This window comes from Plutella xylostella, chromosome 18 (assembly GCF_932276165.1).
Source record: "Plutella xylostella chromosome 18, ilPluXylo3.1, whole genome shotgun sequence".
In the NCBI taxonomy this organism is placed as follows: domain Eukaryota; kingdom Metazoa; phylum Arthropoda; class Insecta; order Lepidoptera; family Plutellidae; genus Plutella; species Plutella xylostella.
Window position 1 is genome coordinate 10787362 of NC_063998.1, and position 12101 is coordinate 10799462.

A 12101-nucleotide genomic window follows, 5' to 3' on the forward strand; every position below is an offset into this window, starting at 1 on the left:
CACAAAAGAAAACACTTACTAGGTTTTATATGGTTTTCTCACCCTAAAACCGCCCTCACTGACCATTTCAAAACCTAGTAAGAGCCATTATTGTGTAATTTAAGACAAGTTAAGTATATTGAAATTGCAATAATTGCGTAATAATTTCATTTTTTATATGTTTGGGATCCTTCACATATTATAAATCCAATTTTGCAGCACTTTTACACGACGGCACTATAAGTAATAGCTGAAATACGGGCATATTTTTATGTTTTTTTTTTGTTTTATGTAAATGAATTAAATAGCCATATTAAGAAGGCTCTAACATGAAAATTATTTATGGCTGCCTTCAATTAGACAATATTTCCTAAATTTCTATCTAAAAATCAGTTTCCTCTTATTTATAACTTGTTTTTTTTTTGGTTTATGCAAAATAGGGCTAGTAGAAAGGTTCTGACGAGAAAGGTCTCTATGGCTTTTATAAAGAAGACAAAATTTACTTATGTTCTACTTTTAATTCAACTCTCTAGGTCTCATTGGTGCAAAGATACAGGTTCTGAAATGTCTGATATTTTGTTCGAAAAAAGTGTTAGTAATAATGTATGCCATTTGTGACTTACTAAAATTAACGGACGAAAATTGTCCTTTGCTGACCATTTCAAAACCTAGTAAGCGCCATTGACCATTTTAAAACCTAGTAAGTCATTTTCACTTACTGTGTTTTAAAATGGTTGGTGGCTCTTACTATGTTTTGAAATGGTTTTCGTGGCATTTTTGATTTCGCAGGGTGGAGTTACTAGGTTTTTAGAAATTTTATTTTCGTTTCTAAGCGGTTTTTTGATATTCTGACAATGCAGTTTTGTGCGGAATCGCCTAAAATAATATATAAATCAAAGACCCGTTTTTTTTTAAAGTTGGCGGTTACTGTGTTTTGAAATGGGACAGCCGTATGACTACCTAACTAAAATATCAGTCACGTGCTAAGTTAATGCAAAAAATACAATTTATTATTTGATTGTGCCTTGTCTAATTGTCTATCTAGGCGTAATCAGGATAAATCATAGACAAAACTGGCCAAATCCTTATGAAAAGTCACTTAAGTATATCGTACTTTTACTTTATTTACCTACTAACAACTAGAGAGAAAAGTTAGGTATAGTGTAAAGTTACTTTTAATTACAAAGAACTTGAAAGCTTCAATATTTTATTTCACCTTCCAATGCATTAATGGAAAACCCTGACCAACTAAAGTTAAGACAATTCACCCACATAATGTACGTACCTGCCACATTACCCGGATAACCCTCCTTAGCTCAACCTTTATTTACGACATGCACAATGTTTTATTGCTACTTACCTACCTACCGTAAAAAGATTTAAAAGGCGGCCAGTTTTTTAAGTAGCCAGCCTCTTATTTAACGAAATTTCGGTTCTTCGGTTTTTATCTAAATGCCTACTTAGCGTTTTAATTTATGAGCCTTTGAAGATTTATTTTAAGGTTTTTTATGTTTTTTCGGGCTGAATCGTCCGCCTTTTTCTTTGATTGTTCACATCGTAAGTAGGTCCCTGTCCGTGTAAGTACATAATTATTCGATACATATAGCAGTGTCGCGAGCACAGGATTCGAAACCTCCGTTATGCCTCCGTTTACGTTGCGTATCGTCAACTGTCACTGTCAAAATGTAAGGCAAAGTTAGTTCCAAAAGTGACATTTGTTTTTTCCATATGTTAGGTAGAATTTCACCAAACGCTAAACGTATTTAGTAGCCTGTCATACGTCTGTCAGTTAGTACAAAATGTATTTAAAATTTGTTTTAAATACGTTTAGAATTTGGTAAAAGTGACCCTTCGTGTAGATTCGAAAATAGTATCGAATCCGGTGCTCGCTGCACGGTCACATGGAAGATACCTTCTAGACTAGTAGGAACTTTTAAATATTACGTAAGCTATGTTAAAACAGCTTAATTAAAATAACTTTATACTAGATATACTACCTGTGTGAAATATATTTTAGTGCCTATTAAAATTTGAGAATCTCTGAATAAAGTGTGCTGGGTAGCCGACTAAAGCATCTAACAAATCTCCCTGTTCAGAATATAGCTACCTAGTTCATTTCTAGAATTTCTTATATTTTATTTGCATTAAGTATCTTGTTAAAATAAAGGCGCTCTGGTAGGTTCGACTTCATTCAGGTAAACATCTTAGATACCTGCGTCATTGTCAACCCTTTGTCTCGGCCGGGGCGCGTCCTTGTCAACGGATTAGCACACTTGCGTCGCCAAATGTATCAAATATACCGTTAGACGCCATATTGTCCAAACCCGCCGCCAACGTAGACAGTCCCCAGGGAAAATACTCAGGGCAGTTCGAGAAATGAAACATAGAATATTATTCAATTGATTTTTATTGCATAGAAGATTAAAATTGCACGCTGTTATCTTATGGCTATAAATTATTTACAGTGATTGTACTTAGTCTACATTTATACAAATGCTTAATTCTTTATAAATTACTACCTAATACTGATACAGTATATTACTCATTCTTAACTACATTTTATTCATAACACATGGCACATGTAATTCCGGTAACCACGAAACCCGCAGCTTCTCAGTAGGGGTTGTATCTGTGCAGACAGCCGGCGCAGGGTCTCCTGGCGGCGGCGGCCAGGTCCTCCCGCAGCTCGGCGTTCTGCTGCTCCAGATAGGCCACGCGGATGGCCAGCTCGTCCTCCTTCTGCTTCCTCAGGTCCCGGCTGCGCTTGGCCGCCGCGTTGTTTCTCGCTCTACGCTCCAAGTAGTCTCCATCTTCACCGGTGTCGCTGGAGCGGTGTACGGAGCGACGCATGCGGGGGTTCGACACCGTCAGAGACCCGCCGTTCCTCGCCCGCATAGCTTCGAGCATGGCCGCTCTGAACGCCGCGAACTTAGGGTCAGGGTCGGAGGCAGCCCCCAGTTCGGGTAATGCAGCTGTGACCGCCTTGAACGGGCGCGGCGGCCGCGAGCCGGCGGAGTGGCGTCCACTGGAGGAGTCGGGGCTGGAGGCGGGCGGAGAGACGCCGTAGCTGGACGCGGAGTAGCGCAGGGACTCGGGCGACAGCAGCGGCGACCCGGCCAGGTACTGCGGGTACTGCTGCAGCGGGTAGGGCTCCGGGCCGGCGGCGGCGGGCGGCGAGCGCGGAAGCCCCGGCTCCAGCTTCACCCGGGCCATCGCAGCGGCCTTGCTCAGGTCCAGCACTTGCTCAGGGTCGTACGGGGTCCACAGAGACATGATGTCAGACGAGAATAATACTTCTTGAAAAGAATACGGTAGTGGTCCGCGCAACGCGTCAAGCACAAGTGATTAGGATATTGGGAAGTGCTTGCAAATATGCCCAAGCGTCTGCTCGGGGAGGTGGGAGGGGCGAGCGCGCGCGCGGCCAATCAGCGCGCGGCTTGGAGCGGGGGTGAAAAGCTCCCGTTAGCGTGTTTGAAGGGTTAACTGTGAAACAACCTGCGAATTATTTTATTTATATTTGATACTTTTTTAAATACCTTTAGCATTTTGTAGATTCTTGTTCGTAAATGAATATGTTATCTACATAACTACCTACCTTTTTTATGTTTCAATAGCGTAAATAATTTAGATATCCCTGTAAATAGGAAAATATCATGAAATATAGATACTAGGGATGGGCCGAAATTCGGTAGACATTCGGTTGAACCGAACTTCGGCAGGTTTAACCGAACTTCGGTATTCGGCCGAAATTCGGTTCAAATGCCGAACATTCGGCACTTCTTTTTCTACAATTTTGTATGAAATACAATGTGGAATTTTGATTGCAACGTTTGTGTTGGCGGGTGTTTCTAACCGTAATGCATGGACACTTTTTGTACCGCTTTGAAATCGCGAAAAACACAGCTGTTTCATAGTAAAGTTAAATACTTATACGTAATTAAGTAGGAAGCACTTGCTCGGCCAAAAAAAAGAGAAAACTTTTTTCTACAACCTAAGTACTAAATATTAACTCCATGATTTTTTTGAATGTTCACCGAAATATCGAATTAAGTACTAGGTTTATAGTTTTTTCTTTTTTCAATTTTGCTAAAGATTCAAACTTTTTTAGGCACCTCAAATAACGTAATTATTGCCATCAAAACTGTGTCTGGAATTTCGTACAATACCTATGTAAGGTTGTATGAAAGTAGTTTGGTCAACTGTGTGTGGAATCAAGTCATTGTTGAACAAAAACAATGTATTTAAAAAAAACATCAAAATCAAACATATATTTTTTTAAGTACGTCAAAAACCGTTTTCTTCCCAAATTAAAATTTCACCAAGAAAAGTACATATTGTCAGTCGCGAACTGCATTGATCTTGGGGCATGAATGCACAAGTGATAGCAAATGTTTTCCTAAATACCTATTTCCCTAGGTATACTTCCCTCTTGACAAACGAAAATTTATAAAACAGCTGTATTTGGATGTCAGCGACAATTTATGAAGTTGTTCAGTATTTTGGGTACATTTCCCTGCCAATAACAAAAGTAACAAAAATACCGAATGTTCGGCCGAAGCCGAACTTCGGTTCAAACCACATTCGGCCCATCACTAATAGATACTCAAGTATCTACTGACTTAAATAAGTAAAATTCTAGTTCAGATGATAATATATAATTGATGGGAGAATACGGAATATAAATGAATTTTAACATTATTATTTAGGAAATAAATGTGGCGACTGGCTTCCTCGTGGACCCACCCGCATTCACATCAACCCTTTGGGAATTGTATCACCTTTAACAGAAATGACCAACTTCCAATATTATTGCAACTGCGCCCTGCAAGCGGCCTGCGTAATGTGTGCGGTCAGCGTGAGAAATACAGACCCTTATGACAGATCAATAGAAATTTATTGATAGCATTGGGTACCTATACCTACTAGATATCTACTTTATTCTTTGTTATTAAAACATAGATCATTTTATAAATGTATAAGTAGGTATACTTAGGTGCTGTCTATTAATATTAAGTATGGTTATGGGTCAATTGTAACCAAAATATAATAACTTTTCCAAATGACTCCTCAATTTCTCACAAAGGTTCTGTAGAGAAAGAGTTGTCCAGTGGGAGGACAGCCGGAAGTACCACACGACAGTTGCGTGGTTAGTGACGCCTCGGCGACTCTGTTGACCACATCCAGCTCTCATTGTTACGTTATAATTGAACATCATCTTCAACCTCCATTGTCGGATCCTAATAGTGCGTATTTGCTAATCGTTGTGTGCAAAACGGAAGGATGTTTTTTTCGGTGCCATATGTCGCAGCAGAAATATTAATTATGTTATTGGGATTTGGCATGGCGTGGGTCTGGCTGGCTTGAATATGGGTGACAGACACGTGCCAGCTATAAAGAGTTAAATTGAATACCTATTATTATAAATATTGCTGCTTTTATTAAGAGGGGTTGACAGGAGTACACCCAGTAGAACGGCACTTAACTTTAATAGGGATTTATATGTGTCATTTCGTAAAGTTACACAACTAAGCTGAGGTCGTCAAATGTCTGGAATGGTAACATGACTCTGATAAAAAAACTGTTAATCCTCCTTACTGTGATGCCTATTGTTTATCTTTGACCACTGTCTCCGTCGTCGTTGGTTGTCTTCTGCGCCCGTCAGGGCGCAGGCTTCGGGCCTATGAGGGAGCCCTCCTTGCCCGGGCTTCTTCTCCAGGGCCAACCAGCTCCTGGGTCCGGGGGGCCGCCTGTTCAGCAGGCGGCGTCTTGTTGGCTGTCTTCGTCTCAGTGAGCCGCCGCATCGACTGGTTGCCGACGACAGCAGCTCACGAGGAATCGTCTGGTCCAGTGGATCGACTCAGGGAGCCCCTCTTGTCAGCTGAGTGCCAACAGCTAGGGCTCCCGAGGATCAGGTGTCTCGTCCGGTGTAGTATCGACTCAGGGAGCCACTTCGTCGGCTGGTGCCAACAGAAGGAGCTCCCGAGGATAGGGTCTGCCATTGTCTGGCCGGTCGTAGGTCGGGGCGATGTCGTGGAGGTGTTCGTGCGGCCCGTTGTCGGCGCGGTCGTACATTCGACGCGCCAGACATTATCTATTGTTTATCTTTGACCACTGTCTCCGTCGAGCGACCCATCCTTGGGGTGGGATTAGTTCTGTTGATTTTATCTTACTCAGTCAATATTTTACCGTTAACTTTGCAAAAAAGAACATATTTGCATGGTTTAAACAGAAACACAGTAAAATTTTGGAAAATATATTTTTATTTAGCTAAATAATTTCTTTACAATATTACAGTTACAGTATATTTGGTAGTATAATTTGGTTCGAAGTCAAGCTATTTACAATCTTAAAACTAATAAATTTCTTGTTCCCCAAGTGAATCTTATTACTAAGTAGATATCTAAATTCAACACTCGAAAACATATTGCACTCCCACTTCTCAACGTTACAAAAGTCTACATCACCACCGCATCGCACTGCAGGCAGCGGCTGGCGGCAGCTATCTGACCCCTGAGGTCAGCGTTGACCCGCTCCAAGTAGGCAGCGCGGATGGCCAGCTCGTCCTCCTTCTGCCTCCGCAGGTCGCGGCTGCGCTTGGCCGCCGCGTTGTTCCTGGCCCGCCTCTCCAGGTATTCATCATCCTCGGCGCAGCTGGAGCGGTGCACGGCGCGGCGCATGCGCGGGTTGCTAGCACCCAGTGAGCCCCCATGTCTGGCGCGGATGGCCTCTAGCATGGCGGCTCTGAAGGCCGCGTAGTGCCGGTCGGGGTCACCCGCCGCCTGCAGCTCGGGCAGCGCCGCCGTCACCGCTTTGAACGGCCGCGGCAGCTTCCTCGCTCTCGACGAGGTCACGGCAGGTTGCGTAGCTTCATGGTATCCTGGTACAAGCTGCGGTGGTGATGGCGACAGTCCCTGGTACGGAATGTATGCATGATGGCTGTACAAGGTCGGCGAAAGTTGAAAATCACTTGAATCATCTCTTATTGGTGAATAATTAGCTTCCTCCTTCGGCTTTACTAATTTGGAGGATTTGCTCAGGTCCAAAGCTTGGTCCGGTTCGTAAGGTGTCCACAGAGACATCTTCGTAAGTAGTAAAACAATTCCTATAACGGGAATAGTTAGCGGTCGGATGTGTAAATGGCAAATGAGGATGGCACGCGCGACTTTGCTCGTGCGATGCAACGTGAGGGGTGGGCGGGGCCTGCGGTGCCGCTCGACCAATCACAGCGCTCCGTGGTTACAGGGTCAAATTCACCCTCATAGTCTTTTGAAGGGTTAAATAAAATAAATAGATTGATAAACGTAGTTAAAGATATTTTACGAACAAACGCTAGGTTTTTTAAGTTACTATTAATTTTACGCTAATGTAAGTAGTAAAATGTGATTCATTATCTAATTAATTTGTTTGTTTACATATTATCGAGGTGCAAGAGATGTACCTAATGTAACTTCATAAGTTCGGGATAAGGCTTCTTAATGAGAAATTTCGTAATTAAATTAAGTAGGTACTTTCCTACCTACGTCTACGTAAACAATATTAGGATTATTAGGGTAACGAAACTTGTAAACAATAAATTCTTCCATCTAGCACAACTAGGTAGATACTTATCTACACCTAGCTATAAACTTATAGCATAGATTACTACTAGGTACTCATACCTAGTACCTATTACGTAAATTATAGGTATGCAAGACATTATGAAGCCTAACCTTTTATTTAAATTTGACGCAACCGACCTATGTATGCAGACTTTCTATGTATGTAGGTACCTACATTGCGCATTTTTTTTATAACTATGTTGGTGTTCGTATGTAGATCATGAATAGCGTCAGGGGTTCTCAGTTCATCCCGACTTCATCGAACCTGGGACCGCCGGGACCGCCAGATGACTAGCTAGTAGATGTACCTAACCTACATCTTTTTTTTGTTACAGACATGGTAAGAAGAACCGGACAAATTCAATGATAGGCTATTATTAGATGTCGAAATCAAATAATTAGGTTGTATTTACGTAAACAGTAGCTAAACATTGCAAATTAATTGTTAGTTGCACAAAGTCTAGCTAAACGCGATAATAAACAGGAAAGTACCTAAAGCTAGTTTTTTTTAAGTAAACCGATGTTGTAAAAAAAACCTGTTGTTGAAGTATTTACGAGTGTCATCATAACTTGTCATTAAAAAAATGATACGCAAATTGATCGTGCGCAAGGTAGGTAGTTACCTACACGGCGCAGACATCGCTACTTACGTTAGGTACTGTAGAAAATCAAAAGAGAGAATAATTAAAATTCTTAGGAAAGTTCTACACAGTATGAGATTCGTAAGTCAACCACTGATCTATATAGATTAGAAGAATTTACATAAAAGGTAGTTATGTCTGTCAAGAATTTCATAATATGTAATTTGCTGTATTCAGCTTTAACCAGGAGTCCGAATGGACCGAATCCCCGGCTTAGTAATTTCTAGAACTAACTATAACCGTATAACTATAACTATAACTATATTCGATATTTTAGTAAAAATATTAACAAAGCCACGCGGTAATATCTCCTTTTTAAAATTATCTCATTTTATGACTTCCATTCCTGTAATGTTGTCACAAAATAGAAACAAGAGAGAATCATGCGGACTGCTGTGATTGCAAGTGAAACAAAAGGCGGTGCCATAAAATGTATAACTTATTTTTGGGGATTATTTTAGACTGCAGAAGATTAAAATAAATGCGGGTGCAACAATAGTTAGATGAATAAAAATATACCTATGCAGGCAAAATTGCTAGGTAAGTACAGTCTTAATGCTAGGTAAATACCACCCTGTTAGTAAATTTGAACAACAGAATAAGTAAGTATACCTAGTTACTTATGTACCTATTTAAAAAATGAGGCTCTGGTATTAAGACTTCCACTACTCACATAAAGATAAGTATATAAAAAAATAGGGGTTAACGTAAACATTACTTACTAATACTACTTACTAATATATTAAATAAAGTAAAAGATTGGATGGATGATCATAACCTACAAATAAATTATGAAAAATCTAAACTAATAACCTTTCATCCCTACCAAAAAGATCCACTAGAAATTTGCTTCACGTTCAACGGTGTAAAATTAAAAGTAGTAAACGAATTCCCCCTTCTCGGTATAACCATAGATACAAACATAAATTGGAAACCCCATATTCAAAAGATAAGACAAAAACTTTCCAGATTTTCCTACGCCTTACAAGAAATAAAAAAGACAACTGATTTAAACACTGCACTAGTAACCTACTACGCTTACGCATATGCGTGGCTTATGTATGGCATAATCCTATGGGGAAATAGCACCGATGCACCTGACCTTTTTACTCTCCAGAAAAAACTCGTAAGAATTATGATGAATATTAAAGTAACTGACTCTTGTAAACCATACTTCCAAAAACTTGAATTACTGACCTTACCTTGTATTTACATATTAGAAATATGCAAATTTGTTCGGAACTACCCAGAATACTATGCTAAAAGAGACAATCTTAATAGAAAATATGAACAGCGCCGCAACAAAAATAATTTAATTTTACCGCTTAGCCGAATGAAACTCTACTCTTCAAGTGTATACATTTCTTCAGTAAAAGTATATATAATAAATTACCCGAAACATTAAAAAGCAATAATAATACAAAAAATTTCATTTACAAACTAAAAAAATTACTACTACAGAAATCTTACTATTCTATTAACGAGTATTTGGACGATGATGAATTATGATATTAACTAAATTGTGAAGATTTGCTGTAAATTTTATGTATGTAAGTATTTCACGCTATTTACCAATGCAAATTAGAGTGACATTTACGAATAGAATGAATTTAATAAGAGTAAATTAATTAAAATAATAATAATATTAATAAGATAAAATTATTTAATCTAACTAAATTTATTTATGCAAATGCTAAGTCCTCCTCCTTCCTTCTCTTAATAGAAAATTGCTGTGCCCTTCCGGGTCCATAATGATCGCTTGTTTATTATTTTAACACCTTATGTAACACTAATTATGGAATGCAATAAAGATTTGAATTTGAATTTGATACTTATAATGTTTTATTTTGGCAATAATAAATGATGTGCCGAAAGCTAAAAACGAACTTCAATGGCAACAATAGAACACGCGTATTTTGCGAAACATCCACGTTTCCCAATATTAGTGTGAGGTAAGCTCACGTCACGCTGGTGTCAACAATGCAGCATGGGTGCTATTGTTTAGGAGACAAAATAAACTATCGAATGAAATGTCCGAGTTCCGTTATGTTTATCTACATTGGTGTAGAAGATCTAAAATCTTTAACATCACCTCCACTGTGCCCGCCAATAGCATTTGCCTACAGTGACCTACTACCTAATGTGGTTCACCTATGTGAATCATATCTCAATTGGATTTTGACAGAGGACACAATAAGCTGGAGGCATAACGCAATTTTGTCTCTTATCAAGTCTTTAATTTTATATTTAGGGCTGACGTAAGTACGTAGGTATGTAATAGAGGGTGGACCTGGTTAATTACAGAACGCAGCTGCTGAATTCTTCAAAGACTTGACGCGTCGTAAAGATTGTTACTAATCTCCGCGCGGCGTCCAATTGTTTATCTATTAGCTACTATTACTTCACTGTTTTCGCTTTCCTTGAATTAACTAAGCCTTTCACTAGGTGGCTGCACTCGCTTGGCCTCGGTGGAGGATTACGTCGTCGGGTCCTTTGTCTTTCAGGTAGAATGAGCTTTTACATCATTTCAGTAGGACTTCCTAACAGTTTAGACGCAGTTTTATCTTTATCTTTTATCAGAGAATAGTAACGGTAGTTTTGGGCAACGCAGTTCGGTTTTGTTATTAAATTGATTGATAGCTTTTGAAGATAGGTAACCTACCTGCTATGTTATACCTCCTTAGCAAAGATTGGATACACAAACACAATATCAATTTATTTAGATAAGTATAACTTGTTATTCCAATACCAGTACCTAATTGTTCTGTGACGACGATACCTTGTTTATTACACGCTGCCGCGCTGTGTGTGATCAAAGTGGAGAGGATCTATGAAAATATATTCTATTTCTACCTATGTAACAATAAAGGTTACACCCCGAATTTCCGAATTATTCGACGTCAACTCCAGCATGCAAAAACTGTCGTCGTAGGCGGCACGTCCTGAGGGTCTCTGCTAAATGACATTATCAGATTGTTCCACACGACGGAGCAGCGATAATGGACAACCTCTCGAGCGGACTGGACGGAGAGGAAGCGCGGATTGTCAGCGGATTACAGTCGTGCTGAATAGCCTGACGCATTGTACAATTGTGCTGGTGAAGCAATGGCGACGTGGAGGGCCCACTGTTGTCCAAAAATCATTCGTCTCTCTGTAGGTACGGCTAGTTATTACGCTTTCGTCACGCCGCCAGCATTATGTAGATTAGATTTTCATCTATCTTTGAGTATCTCCTACCCATAGGTTCCAACTTTTATTTAAACCTGTGGTCTATAAATTTAGTTACCTACTATTGTACCTACCTATGGATGGTATGGTAGCTTACCTAGCTAGTGTTTAACTAGAGATATAGAGTTAAAATCAGAATAAGAATTTCTTGATTAAAATAAGATTAAGTCGGTATAACACCAAATTACAGTGCTCTGCATTCTATAGTGTAGGTATAGTGTATATACCTGCGGAAGATATGTACACATTTCAGTAAGAATTTAACATATTATTATGGCAGTGTAGGAAGTATAATAGCAGTTAGGTACATTCAATATTTAACTAGTTAATATTAATAAATAATAAGTTAGAGTAAGTGTGTTGTTTACAAAACATTAATGGTAATTCACTAATTATTCTGTTTACATAAATACACCTTTTCATAAATTGGGACACTACAGGACAATTTACTTGCCGGGCATTGTTTTTCGGATACAAACAGTACCTACGTAATGAACGGTTAACTAGTTAGCTAATTATTTTGCTTACGCCTCTACGCATTTCTTATCACTGCAGGCCATTTACACAGACATAATTTAGCACTTGTTTGTCCTACCTGTGAATTAAGTGATAATAAATAGGTATGTACCTGTCTATACTATACTTTCTCCAAGGC

The 12101-nt window shown here is 39.4% G+C and overlaps 1 protein-coding gene across 1 annotated transcript; it reads right to left on the reverse strand.

Moving 5' to 3' along the window:
• Positions 1-2592: 2592 nt before the first annotated feature.
• LOC105380897 (transcription factor VBP-like) lies at positions 2593-7058 on the reverse strand. Its single transcript, XM_011550505.3, has 2 exons — positions 6470-7058; positions 2593-3275 (listed from the first exon to the last, which is right to left on the reverse strand). The coding sequence occupies exons 1-2, from the start codon at positions 7056-7058 to the stop codon at positions 2593-2595; spliced, it is 1272 nt and encodes a 423-aa protein (XP_011548807.3).
• Positions 7059-12101: the final 5043 nt, after the last annotated feature.

What these genes read in the sequence shown, in the direction of transcription:
- LOC105380897 (XM_011550505.3), bottom strand. Translation starts at nt 7,058, where the DNA reads ATGTCTCTGTGGACACCTTACGAACCGGACCAAGCTTTGGACCTGAGC. An exon ending in GGGTCAGATAGCTGCCGCCA is followed by an intron (nt 3,276 to 6,469) that starts GCCGCTGCCTGC and finishes ATTCTTTTCAAG; the next exon opens with AAGTATTATTCTCGTCTGAC.